A 17,572-nucleotide genomic window follows, 5' to 3' on the forward strand; every position below is an offset into this window, starting at 1 on the left:
CTTCCGTGCTCTGGCTGCATGTTCAAAATGAACTGGGTGGACAAAAACCCCTAATACTTTGGATATCAAACTATTCCCATGTATGTATATCAACTGTGTATTTAACCATTTGTCTGGCATTCAGCTGTAAGGCCACTAATGTTTATAAGGAAAGCCCAGAGAATACTAGCTATACATACACTGAGTGGCCAGATTATTATGACCACCCCATCAGTACTTCGTTGGGCCACGAGATAACTCCACGAGATGACTTCGTTGGGCCGCCCCGTGACTCCACGAGATGTTGAAAGGTGATGCGAGGAATCTGACACTGTACTGTTGCCCTTCTGTTGTCTCGTACCAGTCTTACCACTCTCCGTTCTGCCCTAACATTGACTAGTGGCTGACGGCCACAATTCGCACGTTCAGACCCAGATTTTCGCCTGACAGTCCAGTCTTTAAACACTTTAACAGCTGCTCTTGAACATTTAACAAATTCTGCTATTGTGCTGATACTCACTCCATGGCTCCGAGCGCCAACAATCATCCCACATTCAAAGGCTGTTAAATCGCGTTGTTTACCCATATCTTCAGAAAAAAATCACTTCTACTGTCGTGGTAAACAACCTGCTTCTCTATTTATAATGGTCTGGCCCTCTAGCAACTTCAGCGCAAAATTATAGCTAATTTGCCTACAAACGTCAAGTGGTCATAATAAACTGGCCACTCAGTGTATAATTTAGCTGGCGGCAATCGTCCAGAGTGTTGAGATATTATTGATCTAGATATTTTGCAATTACTATTAGCTTGGGAATTCATATGCTGCCTTAATTATTAGCATGTGATGGATGCTGCTATAATAACACTATAATGCATGGGTAGCCGAATAGTTATTACACAGGCTTATGTCATCTGCTCTGACAAGCTATTCTTAGGTTAAAATGCTTTTTTCCTCCTAATGCCGTCATTAAGCCCTAGTGGTTTCTTCCTGGAGAGGGTAACCTGGGTGTTTCACTAAGCAGAGCCCTAGCTATCACAGTTGTGCGGAGAAGGATAGAAAGGCGCCTGCAGCCTCTTGCTTCATGCACTCCAGCGGTCGGAGGCCGGCTGATGTCATCACGTACAATGCAGAGCCCTTGGCCTTGTATTATATGTGAGGATGCCGAGGGACAGTCCACAAGCTGGAACATGGGGGAGATGATTTGAGTGATGACTCCTGGGGAAGGTGGCATCAGGTAAGTAAAAGCCCTTTACCCCTAGGCATTAAGTAGCTGTTAACCCTTGCAGTGCTGGGTTAGCCCCACTGCAAGGGGAGGGTTTTTTCCTCAGATATAGGCTGTAAGTGCTATTTTTTAAGGTTCATATGGAAGACAAGCTGAACATCGACTGCTGGGGTAGTGGGCATAAGATAAGTTAAAGCCCTTTACACAGGTCTCCCAAGATGGGCTTTAAAGTGGTTTGCCACTTGTTTCTAAACTGTCGTCATCCGATATTTACAGCAGCACCTTAATGTTCCTGCACAACTGCTAATCTACCTTGTAAACCAACACAGCTCGGACATCTTAGTGGTTTCTTCCTAGGTATCCTGAAGATTGCCAAGTTCTGTCATACAAATTGCAACCAGCTCTTATAGTTGAGAGTTCAGGTCTTGTTATTGGTAAGTGAAGCTGTCCATCGCAGTCATGGGTTAGTAGAAAGCGCAGGTTCACTTTAAAACTGATCTCCAAAAATATAAAAACACAACTTAAAGTGACACTAAACCCTCAGATTTTTTAACATAAAGCAATACTGTAATGTGTGCCTTACTGTAATCCATGGTTGTTTCCCTTCTCTTTGCTGCTCTTCCTTTTTATATCTGTATCTGACAGACCTTTACCCATATCTTTAGAAATGTTTAGTAATGACAATCTACAAACACATATTTCTAGACAATTGCCGGCTTTTTGTTATTTGCATACCTTTTTTATTTCTTTTCTTCCCCGGTCTACTGACCGTGGCCATTTAACCACTTGAAGACCAGGTGTTAAACCCCCTTCCTGGCCAGGCCATTTTTCAGTATTCAGCGCTGCGGTACTTTGACTGACGTTTATTCCGTCATGCAACACTGTACTGAAATGAATTTTCATTTGATGGTCTTTATTCACCACTGGGGGTTTTATTTCTTACTATATAACAAAAAAAGTACCCAGAATTTTGAAAAAAGAAAACCCGTTTCCCTATGAAATGTTATGAAACATTTATTATCACCCCAATTTTTTGTAAAATATAAAAGATGGGGGTCATGTCGGGTAAATAGACACTAAACATGTCACGCCTTAAAATTATGTGCTCCCACAAAATCGCAAAAAACTACCGCACCCAAAATTGACCACAGGCGACACTTTAAAAGCTTATTGCTCTTCAGTTTAGTGTTATCAGTGATTGATGGCCCTAGAATTATTACTCTTACTCCGGTGTTCACGTGATATGTAACATGTGCGGCACAATGGGAGCAATCATCGTTTTCGCACGTAGGCGCACCCGTGTGTATGTGGGGGCAGGGGGACTTTAAAAAAAACATTTGGGTAAATTTTTTTATGCTTCTTAAATTTTGTTTAAACTTTTTTTCCTTTTTATGTATTTATTTTTTTACACTGAACTGTATTGCTACCACATATGAGGCTAAGAAGTCCCCTATGTGATAGCAATGCCCCCTTCATCAGAGCCAGCCAATCAGGTGTTTTCATCTGTCCCTCCAGCGCTGCGGCGGCTCTCCGATCCAGCGCTGACTCCTCTCTGCTTGCAGGCACTTCCGATCCAGCGGTGTCTGCATGCGGGTGCACGCGTCCACAGACTTACCTTGCGTCTCTGCTCGTCTCCCGGCCGAGAATCCGAACTGCGCATGCGCCTGCCCCAAGATGCTTTGCGGCCACCCCAGCAGTTTTGGATTCTCAAGCAGGAGCGCGCAGCGAAAACAAGTTAAATTTAAACCGCTGTTAAAGCGTTTAAAAGAAAAAAAAACGTTTTGCCTATATCTACTGCTTGATAGCAGTAGATATAGGCAAAAAAAACCGGAGGGTTTAGAACCCCTTTAAGGTTTGAAAATGAAAAGAGAGAGGCTGATTGGCTGCCATGCACAGCTGCTCCAGCTTTGATAAATTCCCTGCTTTGTGTGTCGCACGGTATCATGGATAGCGTTAAGACATTCATTTTGAATGAGCTGTCAATTCAACAGAACTGACAAAACGTACATGCAACGCAGCGCACCATAATGCACAGTGGTGTATTTTCATGTGTTTTGGTGTACTGCAATGTGCGGTGGGCCGAGCTGTGCTGTATTGGTGTGTTGGGATGCCTTTTAGAATAAATGCAAAAGTGTGTATCAACCCCAAATAGTTCTTTGACCTTCTCTTGCTCACCTTTGCCCTGATAGGGAGTCTTCTTATCTCTGTGACAGCGAGATGAGAAATGAAAGGAGTGGTTAGCACTGCAGGCAGACAGTAATAATGACCTGACAGAGGTTTTTACCCTTCACTGATTTATAGAAAAGAAGTGCTTTGTTGCAGTCTTTATCCCCACTGGAGAGATTTCCCTTCCAGTGCTAACATTGAAATTAGGGGAAATCTCTCCAGTAGGGTCACAAACTGACATGGGTTTTATTCATACCCTTAACACCCATTTTTGCAATGGTTGGGTTTTAAATATTTCAATAGCAACTCGATATTTAGATGCTTTGGGCAACTGCTTCATATTTGCTGAAGTTTTTGTATACAAACTTATGCTATATTCTTATGTGTTGAAAACATTTGTACAACCGTTACTGCCAATTTTTGTTGCTTGAAAATGCTCTCCCATCTTTTTTCACATTACCTCATTATTCCCATCAGGACTGGATTTGGATCTCTTTCTTTATACATGAAAATTGGCCGAAATGCATGTTTACAAGTCCAAGGCACATCACTTTTTTGAAGTCTATTAGATACATGTGTCTGATGATAAACCCTATTTAAAGCAGACCTTACACCTAAATAGCTAAGTCCGCTTATACATCTTAAAGTGGAAATACAGGCTTTTTTTTTTTTTTTGGTAAAGCCCCTGGAGCTTTCAGCCATAATGTAGTAGTATGCACAGCATATTAACACATGATGGCGGACTTACCTGCCTAAGCAATCCCGTACAGTGCTGCACTCCTCCTTTGCTGCTATCTTTTTCCCAGTCTTCAGGCTCGGCATCTTCTCCGGGGTTCCGGGTTCGGCATCTTCGGCCTACTTTATTGGCTGGCCAGCACAATTTAACTCCCGCTCGTGCACACATGAAGTACACCATCTCGGCATGTGCGGCTCAGCGTACAGACTTACATGGTCTCCTCTGCCATAAAATGCCTACCAATCAGCAATTTTTTGGGGGAAGCTTTACTCCCTCTAAACTGTCAGAAAAAACCTGTGGGGGAAGATATACTTACCTCACCCCTGCTTTCGTCTACACTGTGTGATTTGTGGGTACTCTGCATTCCCCAGATTCTTGTTGGCAGGATGGTGGACATTACAGTACAGAAATTGTGGGAAACTTAAGTATATTAACCATTTCCCCCCAGATGGTTTTTGGCAGTTTAGTGCTGTGGCTCAAGATGAGGAGGGGGCCCTTGCTGAATAAGCAGACCTTGCATGAAACATGTATATCTGTGACGAGGCTATGGACTTTCATTGTGTTATATTTTTCTAGAGACATGGGTTTATTCCAGTAATGGCCACACACTAAGCATTGCTTGAGTGAGGAAGTTATACTTTGTGTAACAGCTGGGTTATTCCATAGCTTCTAACGGTCCCTTATTTATACTGACTGTCCCTCTTTTGGAACCAAATCCCCCTGTGTTTCCCTCCTCAAAAGTCCCTCTTTTTGGTTAGATGACCTGTATTTCACAAATATGGGGGGGAAGCACTTGGGTTTAGCTGGTCATTTTTTGCTTATTACTTCATTAACCACATAACAGGGCATTGCAGGATTGTGCCCTTTTGTCCTTTTTTCTGCTGAAGTGTGTACCTTATTCTTATCTCAAAAGTTGTGGAAGTCTGCTGGTGATCCTAAAAATAGATTGGATGATGATATTGCATGTCTGTGGGTGCTTTTCGGATAACCATAGGTGGGTAGCGATCCTAGGTGATTTCATAAATTATCTATCTGCCAAATACCAGTGTGATGTTACCCTCTTTGGCATTAGCAGTGTGATAGTTGTTATTACTTTTTCCTTATGAAAAGTGGTAAGGTCAAATCAAGAAGTGATTTTTCAGCCAACCTACATATCTGTATTGTTCATATCACTGCGATGCGACGTCGCAAGTGCGATAGGGCAGCCCATTGAAATCAATCAGCTGCCTACCACATTTACTAGTACTCAAAGAAGTGCATCATCACATGTCACCTCAATGCATGGTAATAGGTTAGATGGCTAGGGGTGTTGGGGTGCCATTAAGAAAAAATGGCACCGCAGCACACCATGTGTTCTCATGCAATACCACATTGCAGAGATGTGAATGGAGCTTTAATGGCATTAACAGTTCTTTTAACACAGTTAATATTAGTCATTATATTTGAAATCTCAGAAGCAGCCACTCAGAAGGTGAGGGATAGAGGGGAAAGGGGCACTGTTCTGACTCATTTATTTGTGTGTACAAATCAAATATCTTAAATAGCAAGCTTTTTACAGCAGAGATATTGGCAAGTTGCCTACAGTTTCACCAGCTGGCTGTATAGAAGTATGTAATATTCATATACAATATTTCGTATTTAAAGGAGAACTATGGGGTTAAGGCTTTTCCCCATAGTTCTCCTTAGGGTAACGGGAGGACACAAACTAGCGTCCTCCCGTCACCCTAGGCTCAGTATACCGCTGCTCGCTGAAGCGAATCCCGACAATTATGTCTGGATCCGCCCAACTGCGTGACTGACAGCTGGCTCTGCCTACCTAGAGGCAGAGCCAGCTGTACCCGCCCCCTCCCCCGTCAGCGCTGGCGGATCGGAGCGGGGAGGGGGGAATCAGGCGGTGAGCGAACTTCCTTATCTACTGAGCCGACCTGTGACAGTCTCATTGTCACAGGTCGGCTAGAACTATGAGGTGAGTGAAATAGAGCTGCAACAATAATCGTTAGCTGCAGCCCTAGAGTGAAAAGCACTCACCTCCATAGTTCAACTTTTTAATTACCTAAAAAAAAACCCACACATTTACTCCTTTTTAAGGGACCTTTTACATGGCGATGAAGATCCAGAATCTTTTTTACCTGCAATTTTGTGTTGACTTCACAACCGACATCTCTATGATCACCACATCTTTTTTTATTGGGAGTCATCAGAAGTCGGCACATAACCAGACAAAATTCAGCTTTATGCATTAACATAATTCGAGGCCTGCTGACGATTGTCAAAGTCACACCTATGTAAGAGGACCATTGTGCAGCCCTAAAAGAAATGTTGGTATGTTTGTGCTTTGAAACTTCATGAAGGTTTCAGCAATTAATGCACAGCTACACAAAGCAGAATTGGATAGGGCTTTTGAGATGAGAGAAGAGACCACAATACACTTGAACCAGTTTAAGAGAGTTTACAAAACTTTTATTAACATAGAAAACATTAAAATATCCATGAACATAAAAGCAAGTCACCATTGTTGGGGGAGGATTAACAGAATTTTGAGCAGCAAGACTAATTCATTGTATCTATATGGTATTAACCACTAGATGTTAATGAGTGATTTCACTTCCTAAACACTTGGACTGTAATACAATACCTAAAAGTAAGTGATTATGGGCACAGATATGTTATTGTGATCTCCATATGTAAATATGTTGTATTAACAATCTGGTATTTGTGAACCATATATTACTTCACTCACCGTCCTGAGGAAGCGATGGCGTGAAACGCGTTGAAGGTGGCATTATTTAACATTGGTGAAATCACTCAATAACATATAGTGGTTAATACTAGGGATGCACCGATACTAGTATCGGTGCCGATGCCGAGTATTTGGACGAGTATTCGACCAAATGCTCTGATGCCAAGCCCAATACTTCCAGTATCAGGAAGCCGGGCAGCGAGTCATTACTCCCTGCCCGGCTTCCTAATTGGCTGGCAGGTCATCTCCATTCTTCCTTGTCACTTGTGACGAGGGAGCATGAAGTCGGCTTCCGGGCCACTCAGGAAGCCGGGAAGTGTGTAATGACTCGCTGCCTGGCTTCCTGATTGGTCAGGAAGCTGGCCAATCAGGAAGCCGGGCACTGTGTAATGACGCGGTGCCCGGCTTTTTGATTGGCAGGGAAGCCGGCTCCATGATTTCTCATCTAGTGACGAGAAGCATGGGAACGGCTTCCCTGCTAATCCTGAAGGCAGTGGAGAGTCTTTACATGCTGCCCGGCTTCCTGGCTAATCAGGAAGCCAGGTGGCGAGTCATTACACGCCGCCTGTTTTCCTGAATGGGACTTCCGCTATCGGTATTAGGTATCGCGAGTGCCGGAAAAAATATATCGATACTCAATACCGGTATCGTATGCGTCCCTAGTTTATACCATATGGATTTTGTACATATAGATGCAATCAATTGCTCCTTAAGATTCTGTTAATTATCCGCCAACAATGGTGACTTGCTTTTATGTTCATGGATATTTTAATGCTTTCTATGTTAATAAAAGTTTTGTAAATTCTTTTATACTGGTTCAGGTGTATTGTGGTCTCTTCTCTCATCTCAAAAGCCCTATCCAATTCTGCTTCGTGTATCTAATATAATCTAATCAGGGTGTTATGCGACAAAGTTTTTTGGGAAAGCCAACAATTATATTAATTGATGCACAGCTGTATAGAAATTCTATTCACAAATGTATTTGGGTGTACTGAAAACTTGAATAAAACAGAGCCATTGTTTAATCAAAGTAATTACAGAACAGTGTCCATGTTGTCATCAAGGTGTTATCTCGGCTCAGTAATTTCCAAAGCATTGACTAGTCTTTCTGTCACATGGGTGTAGTTCTAGTACATTCCTTACTAATTGCACAGTGAGGGAATAACACTTCATTAAGGACACACAGTCAGTTCACAAAAACTTATGAATATTGACACGAGTAAGGACAGATTGTACTGCTTCACAAACTGCAGAAGAATATTCTAGTCAGGTTACTGTAGTGTTCTATATGACTGTGATCTGAGTATACACCTACACACAGATTGTAGTTACAGATAGCTTTCTAGTTCATCTTCCTGATGACGGTTTACTACACTTGGGTGCTCTGGTTGGCACAGAAACGCAAAGTTTTTCCAATTTTGCTTGCCTTGTAGAGATTTAAATGTTTTTTGTATATATTCAATGGAAATCCCAGAGTTATGCAGTTCTGTTATGCAGTACACGCATTGGACATAAAGAACTAGATTTTATCTGTTTTTTTACCTTTCAAAATGTTGTTTTGACGAGAATATAACTTTGAGACTGTAACAAATTTGAGACTGTTGTTTGTTGCAAAACATCGATTCTTCATAACATATAACCTCATCACTGCTTTGACAGCTAAAGGTCATGACATTGCTTGGGATCCCAGGCGTAAAGAAGACCTTGCGTCTACACTAACTTCTGAGTTTTCTCTATAGTTATCAGTGAAAGATCTCCCAGGCTCCCAGCTGTCTTTATTCTAAACCTAAATCTCTCCATCTCTCTTTTATCCATGTTTTGATGACATGTCTATATAAATACACGTACAGTTTAACAACAGCTGTTTGTTGTTCTGATTTGTATCTTAAGTTGCTTATTTTCAAACATTAAAGAGTAACTCCGGGCATATGAAATATTAACCCTTGCAGTGGGGCTACCCCTGCACTGCAAGGGTTAAGTGCTTGTTTTGTCTAGGGAGCTATACTGACCTGAATCTCGGACCCGGCTGGCTGCTACCACAATCACATCCAATACAGTGTATGTAATAAATGATTTTCACGATTGTGAATGTTGTATTCAGTAATGCCAATGCGACTGATGAAAACATGAGCAAATGTGAGGTTGTTGCCTACAGCAACAAGATAGATTCCTTGCTTTATGCAAAAGATTCAAACTTTCACTCCTTGTTTACTAAAATTGTATCCACTGTGTTAATTTGAATCTTTGGGAATCTCACGGCCCTTTTTAAAAATGCTCCTCTTTAAATATCATATTGCACCAAATATTTTAGATGATGTGAGTGGCATTGTAGAGGACCACATGAAAAGAGCACTAAACGTTTTTTGAGATGACGTAATCCTATTGTGCGGGTTTAGAGAGAATTTTTTTTTGTCCATTATATTTTTTCCTCCTTTTGTGCCAGCAGTATACTGTGTGCAGAACAAAAATAAGTGTCCGCACACTAGAGCTTTTGCCTATATACTGTTATGTTGACGTATTTGTCTTATTCCCTGTTGTTCTTACTCATTTGAGTTCTGTATGTTATCAAAGGAAATAATGTCAATGACTGGTGGATGTGTGGGTGGTACATTTGCAAATGAGTAAACAAAAAGCCCTGTGCATATGCCTAGCTTTATATAGCAATTTCAGCATTTTTTGTTGTAGTTTTGGATAGAGTGGTAAGGGTAAGAAAAACAGCGCCTCCTTCTCATGAAATGTTTTAATAGTAATTATATAAAACCAAAGTAGTCAGGTACTCACAATAATAAAAAAAGAAAAAAAAAAGTCGTCAAGTACTCATCATAAGACAAATACACCCTTGTGTCTCTCCGCTATGCATACCTTCTCTGCCTTTCTCACTGCAATACAATAGGTACAACCAAAGAGGTAGAAATGAATCCTTAGAATGGGAGGTGCTTGTTACATGGAGGCAGGCACACTTATAATTTGCATGTCAAACAAAAAAAAATCACCAATTTTTGACAAAAATAAAAAATTCTCTCTGCAAAGATTTGCATAGCAGAGATAGACTCAATGGTGTTTTTGTCTAATGATGAGCGCTTGACAACTGTATTTTATTGTGAGTGCCTGCCTATTTTGGTTTTATATCTTTACTATTGAAACATAATTCACAAGGAGGAGGAGCCTCTGGTCTTTCTGTTTTTTCTTCTTGTTATTGGAGATTATCCTGTCTCTTGCAAGGGCTGCCTTCTATATTGACTATATGTGTGGATATCGCAAAGAAAAAGGTGGATTGTGGATTCTGAGGAGTGCAGGAAGAGAACTGATAGAGTGGTAAGGGGTTCGCCCCCTTTTTGTCCTGGTGATCATTATCATGGGGTTGAAGTAAGGGAAAATCCAAGATCCAAGAGTTGTCACCAGAACAGCAATAGAGGAAATTTTTTTCCAATGGAGACACCTTTACCGGTCACAGCTCTCTTGGAGAGGATTTCCTTCACTTAAGGACAGGAAAACAACACGTGATGGGAAATCTCAGTAGCACACGATGGCAAAAATAAAATAGTGCACAGGAATTTTAACTATTACCTGCTCTATCCAACAAAAATGTTAGGCTTTAGATATACTTGAGGGCCCATTCGCACTTGCCCGTTCGTTAAAATGTTGCCTTTTAGTGGAAGCGCGAGTGCGGTGTGGCTGCCCCAGCACTATGTGTTTTATCGCACACTGCCGGAGATGTCACTGTTTAAATGTAAGATTGAAGAAATAGGTCACCAGCACTCCATAAGTTAAAATGGATGAGTCCTTTTAATGGACAATGATGTCACAGAAATCCAACATGAGCCGACGTTTCGGGGCCACACAGGGTCCCTTCTTCATGTGACATCTCTTGCCTTGAAGAAGGGACCCTGTGTGGCCCCGAAACGTCGGCTCATGTTGGATTTCTGTGACATCATTGTCCATTAAAAGGACTCATCCATTTTAACTTATGGAGTGCTGGTGACCTATTTCTTCAATCTTGTGTTTTGCACGGTGCCATCCGTGAAGTTACTTCGAGCACCATTTATTTGATTGTCGGCCGGGACTGCTGAAAGGTGTGCGGAGGGCATTTCCATCAATTGCAACTGTTTAAATGTATTTATTTTTTTAGCTTTATGTGTAATAATACAGTGTACTGTATATAATCCTTTCAGGTTCTCGCACAGCAGCATGACACACTGCTGTGTGGCAACCTGCAGTGTCATCCAGTATGCTGTGCTAAAATGCAGCATGTTTGCATTTTATCGCACCACCCATCATGCTCACGTTGCGGTTTAAATTGGACATTTGTTTTCTGCATTGACCTGGTGCGGTAAAACGCGGGCCACTGCAGTATAGTAGGCTATACACGCTTCGAATTTCATTTGATTCTTGATGAACTGGCCAAATGTTTTTGTGTGGGTGCCGCTGTCCTCACCCTTCCACCCAGCATCCCTTGATCAGCTGATCAAAGGAGCAGGTCGAAAAATTATTGGCCGAACTGAGCTGGTAGCCAATTAGCTGCTTGCTCTGTTCAGGTATTCTGACAGTGGCCAGAATACTGTGTGTACTCATTTAATGTGTGAATGGGCCTTTAAAGCTCTTGTTGGAAATAGCATCACTTGCAATGGGTTGAAAACGGTATGCTGGAAATGGAAGTGATTGCCAGCAAATGTTCCGTTCAAACAGAAGCATGAGGTTAAACTCATCCATGTAGTTTAGTTCTGAAATCTTCTTCGGTCATCTGGGAAAACCACATGTATAGACAAGCAAAATATTCCCCATCTGTATACGGTCTCCTAGAGCGGGAGCATATATGGAATCATTTGGCTTGAGGAAGCTGACTGACCCAGAATCTTTCTGTTATTTAGCTGTAGTGGATGAACTAAAAGTTGTATTAGGAATATTAGGTGGACCCAGCATTTGCTATACCATTCACTTTTAATGCAAAATATGTTAACAAATGACATAAGGCACGTTAACGTCCCTCTGTATGTTAAAGCAGCATGTAAACAGGGTTCTGCCCCCCTTCACTGATTATTCATATCTAATATATGCTATCAGGAACATATCAGCCCCTGCAACCATCTCCCCTAGGGAGAACGTAAAGAATAAGAAGACAGACTAGAAGACATTCAGGATCAAATAATAGCATGCCCTTTTTTAAAGCTGTATATAAAATGTACAGAAGCAACACATATCAGCCATACCGGTTTTGTATGGACGAAGATACATAGTTCAATAAAAATAATTTTCTTTGTGCCACATTGCAAATGTACAGAGGAACACAGCATGGGATCCATCCGACTGGTTCTACCTGGTTAATTGCTGGGTAACATGTAGAACAAATGAAATGCTTTATTCCTGAAGCATGTTTTTATTATTCCATGAATAAATGACCTACTTTTATTGGATGCCTACTGGTGGTGCGACTTTCATGAAAGCATTTTCTCCAGGGTAAAAGGAAAAGAGCTACTTCTCAATCTTTCATTGTGTGAAACAACTGTGTTTTTTTTTTTTTTTTTTTTTTTCTTAGCCTGAAAATGAAGATGACTCCTCAGAAGCTCCAGCTGTAGAACAGCCATCAACCTCCTCAGAAGCACCTCAGGCCGCCCAGGCATCTGGAAGTTCTACAGTAGAAGCATCTCCTCCACCTTACAGCAGCATTGTGACTGACATTGCCACAAACACAGGTAGGTTTAGTGACAGCAGGAGGTCCTGTCCATCAGGGAAATAAAAATGTTTAATTGAGCTGGGAACACCTCCTGAATGAATCCTCCTAATATTTATGTTGGTGTTAAACGTGGACACCTAATTGTCCTAGAAATATCATATAGTTGGTTATTCTTTTCCAATCTTGAATTTGAGCCTGTGTAAGTGCGGGCTAATGTGTTTTATGGTTCAAAGTAGGGATGCACCGATATATCCACCGCCGAAACATGTTGGCCGAAATCAAGAAGCACAGATCAAGAGAGCGGTGTGGGCAGAGACAGCCAGTGCTGTCATAGGAGGCCGGCGGCGCAGGGGAGGAGTCTGCTGTCAGATAGAGCTCTCCTTCCCGCACCACTTGCTAAGCCTTATGTGACACCGTGTCAGGAAGGAGAGCGGATACTAACACTCAGCAATCAGTGATCGCTGAGTGTTTGTATATAATTGAGGACATAGTATGTTTACTGTGTCCTCCAATTATGAATGAATGGGAAGTGATCTACATCACTTCCTGTTCATTCATGATTGTGGTTATAGTAAACATACTAAAAAAAAAAAAAACACTTTCAGTTTTGGCCGACATTTCTTTTCATTTCAGTGCACCTGTAGTCCAAAGTAATGTGTGTTCTGCTGCGGAGCATTGCGGAAGTGCATTGCAGTGCCATTCATTTCAATGGCACCCCAAATGCACCTCCTACCCACAGTGTGATCCCTGCACTGGAATGCACGGTACTGCAATGTTGTGCGTTCCAGTGCAGTGCGATGTGCAGTGCGATTGCAAAAAATTGTGCACATTGCAGTTTTATTCTGAAGTAAACTTTGTTGGCAACACTGTATTTGTGTATTTTATTTTAAATTAAGGATGGTATTTATTTATATATTTTATTCAGCCAACTAATCAATTATCAAAATAATCGTTTGTTGCATCCCTAGTTCTGACCTATCTATCCAACATGGGAATAAAAAGTTTTGTCTGGAGTTACATTGTCAGTCAAGGTTCAATAGTAGGGATGCACCGGAATTTCGGTTGTGTGTCCCAGTGGGGAGGAGAGAAACTGTCACAGGAGGCCAAGCGGTGCGGGGGAGGAGAGAGCGCTGTGAGCGGCCGGCGTCTCTTGTCCCGCAACGCTGGGCCTGCTGTGACTAATTAGGAGAGCGGCGGTGTGTGGGCGGAGACAGCTGTCATAGGGGGCTGGGGGAGGAGTCAGTTGTCAGTATAGTAATAGCCACTATTACTATTTACAGTACAGTATATGTTACAGAGACCAATAGAAACTGTTCACATGTTACAAAAGACCGTCAAAGACTACTTGCATGTACCAAAGACTCTTATAGACTGCTCACATATAACAAAAGATTGTCAAAATGAAACAATTCTATTGCATATGCTTTCTTGCACACAGAATATACACAGAGCTTACACTTTGTCTAAGCCTGCCTTGAAGGGCAACTTTGTAAAACTGTTGGGGAATACTTGGCAACCAACTACTGTTGAAACAAGGAACACTTTGTTCAAGACTTTATATGTAATGTAACCTATAGAGAGCCGGGATCAAAAGTATCTAACAGTGGCCCTTAACATGGCTGGCCAGTAAGTGCAAAACTTAGTTCTATGATTAGTGCATTGGCCATGAAAAAAACCATAGTTATTGGTATCGGTTTATAAATAAACTCTGTCATTAGTGAAAGTGGGCATAAATATAACTTGCATCAATAGTGTCAGTGGGTATAAAAAAAAAAAACGCAGTTAACAATCACTGAAAATAATTAGGAGGGACACTTTGAAGGGAGTAAGAATAAAATATGGGCATCTCCCACTGGAAGCTTGAGGGCATGGTCAATACAATGCATGTCGCTTATGACGTGGTGGTGGTGTATGACACTGTATCTCTTTTCTTTGCTATGTTTAAGACAAATAGGGCTCTGGGGTAATCCGAAGAGAAAGTAGACATAAAATAAGATTGCTGTTGTCAGTAGCAGCATATAATAACCCCTACCATTGGTGTAAGTGGCAGCAATCCTAACCCCCCTACATTGGTGCCAGTGCCGCCAGTATCGGTTCTGGTGGATGCAATGGAAAAAAAATCCCCTTGCAGCACTTGCATTAGGTCCTGGATAGGGCTGCAACAACTAATCAACATAATCGATTATAATCGATTATTGAAAAAGTTGTCAACTTTTTCAATAATCGATTAATCGGCTTCCGATCAGTTGGCCCTATTTACGGCTCCACACACGCTGCGCGCCGCACCTCTTCCCCACCTCACGGTCGCCGCTGCCAGACCCGCCCACCAGCATCCACGCTCTTCACGCCGCACCTCCTCCCCGCCTCACACTCACCGCCCGCCCACATCCACGATCGGCACAGGGACGCGGGGAGATGTAGTAAGGAGGAGCAGGTGTGGGGGGATGACAGCCGCCGATAGACAGGTCCGATCTCAGAAGCAAGTTGCTGGAAGACTGCTCAGGTAAGCCTGCACTTTCCCACACATGGTGCTCTATAATGTATTGCTGGGATTTGTATTCCTCTATAGCTGATGGTACATTGTGCTGTATATTATACATAGGAATACAAATCCCAGCAATACATCATACACTGTATGTATAATGTATTGCTGGGATTTGTTGTATTCCTATATAGCTGGTGATATTCTGCACTGCGCTGTATAGAGGACTACAAATCCCAGCAGTAATACATTATACAGCCCAATGCAGAATACCACCAGCTATGGAGGACTACAACACCCAGCAATAGTACAATATACAGCGCAATGCAGAATACCGCCAGCTATAATGTACTATTGCTGGGATTTGTTGTATTCCTCTATAGCTGGTGATATTCTGCATTGCGCTGTATATTGTACCATTGCTGGGATTTGTAGTCCTCTATAGCCGGTGCCATTCTGCATTCATTGCTGTATACTTTTACACTTTCCTTTTCACTATATTGCACACCACACTATTTTTTTTTCTTTTTTACTTCCACCGCTCCAAGCTTGCTCCTGTGATGGACTACAACCTCAATACAAACTAGTAGTCCATCACTGGAGCCATTTTTAAAAATGTATTTTATTGTTTATCCGATTAACCGATTAATCGAACTTAATAATCGGCTAACTAATCGATTTTGAAAATAATCGTTAGCTGCAGCTCTAGTCCTGGACCATCATTTTATTTTTATGTTTTTGCATCTTTTTTCCTCTGTGTGCTGTGCCTTATTACCCATGCACAGCAAATTTTCTGGCAGTTAGTGGAAAATATATCAGCAGGGGAGATGACTGCAAGGTAAAGTGGTTAATAACTTCCTCCTTATTCCGCTGTGTTTTTCTTAACTCATTTCTTTAGCTGTCATTAGGTGCACATTTTCCATTGGGCTTTTTCTAAGTAGTCTGACTAACTTCAGAATTTTAACACTCTACTGATCGTTAACAAAACATCAGAGTTTGACATTTCTTCTGGTGCTTCAGTGTCTGGTGGAGAAAAAAAAATTGGAAAATTTGTTTCAGAAATTTTACAGAGTAGGAATGGGTCAGGGGAGACAGACAGGAGTATACCACATTACCAGGTGATGGTAAATGACTCCCATTATGGTGCAGAACCAGAAGAGCCTGACCTTTTATCCAAAGCCATTGACGGAGGGATGGTGTCCCAAGGGATTGTCATAAGATTGCCAGTACACAACAAATGGATGCACCAACACTAACTGGTGAGCTCTAAAGCTGGGCACACACCTTACAACCATTGCAAGACTTTTGCCTTGCAATGGTTGTAAGGGAATTAAAAAAACGTATGATCTGCCTATCTTGGACAGGCAGATCGTACTTGCGATGATCGCAAGCCGGCCCCGCTGAGGGGCGGGCTTCCGATAACCGCAATGCTAAACGGGCAGTGTGCGCTTGTGCACACCGGCCCGTGCGGCTTTTATCTTGCGAACATGCCACACACCCGCCGACAGTCGTACAATTCTCAACGGGTTTTCAAACATGTTCATAAGATAAAAGTCGTGCGACCTTACAGTAGGAGACGTCAAATGCCCATTGCCCGTGTCTGTCACCTGCCCATTGCTGTCACATAGGGGGCTTGTTGCCCCTCTTGTAATAGCAATAAAGTTAATTGGGGGGAAAAAAAATCAATGTTTTGAAAGTGTAGAAAAATTAAATAAATAAAAGATTTAAAAGCACCCTGTCGCCTCACGCACACACACATACAAATGCAAAACGCACAAGTTGGAGTGAGAGAAAAATCCTAAGTTCTTGATTTATGGTTAACTGATGAACTGCAGAGGCATTTAAAGAGTTGCCTAATGGCAAGTTTGGTGGGTGCACACAGTTTTCAGGCTTTACATATTTGGTATCCTTTTACTCAACACAACCTCATCTTTTATGTCATACAAAATATAAGGATTATATTGGGTTTGTTATTTGATAAACAGTTGCGTAAACATTCTCAGACATGAACAATTGCAACTTCCAACTTTCTTTTAAAGCTATGATTCATTTTTAAAATAATTTTCTAGTCAATGATTCAGATTTGCACAGGCAGCAAAACGGTTAAAGTTTCATCTATTTTGTGTATTAAGGTGCCCACACACCTTGCGATAATCGTACAATAATTGCGGGAAATCCCGCGATCGTACGATTATCGCACACCTTGCGATAAAAGTTAATTTATCAAGCTGTCATAGTGATTGCTTGATATAAACTGACAAGAAAAAAAAAAGTTTTTTTTATTTTATTTTTATTTTTTTTACAAAGTGTAAAAAAATTAAAATAAAGTGTAAAACAAAATTAGGAAAATATTTTTTTATTTTATTCAAACTAAGTGAGGGGTTAGGTACACATATGTGATATAATTATATAGCCCTATCTGTCCTCTAAAAAACAATATATAATATGTGTGGGTACATTTAGTAAGAAAGTATATTACTGACGTGGAAGAACCACACAGCAAAAATGTAAAAAATGTGTCAGTCATTTATGAACAGAACCTGAAAACTAGCTCAGTCATGAAGGGGTTAAAGTG

General features: G+C 41.5%; 1 protein-coding gene across 2 annotated transcripts in view; it reads left to right on the forward strand.

The window, feature by feature from the left end:
- NDFIP2 (Nedd4 family interacting protein 2) overlaps positions 1-17,572 on the forward strand; it is a 94,452-nt gene that overhangs the window by 4,828 nt on the left and 72,052 nt on the right. For both annotated transcript variants that reach the window (XM_018561131.1, XM_018561132.1), the window contains exon 2: positions 12,378-12,534. In XM_018561131.1, coding sequence (XP_018416633.1) covers positions 12,378-12,534 — 157 coding nt within the window. The remainder of the gene's footprint in view (positions 1-12,377; positions 12,535-17,572) is intronic.

Source organism: Nanorana parkeri, unplaced genomic scaffold (genome assembly GCF_000935625.1).
Source record: "Nanorana parkeri isolate BGI_ZX_2015 unplaced genomic scaffold, ASM93562v1 scaffold502, whole genome shotgun sequence".
Lineage (NCBI taxonomy): Eukaryota > Metazoa > Chordata > Amphibia > Anura > Dicroglossidae > Nanorana > Nanorana parkeri.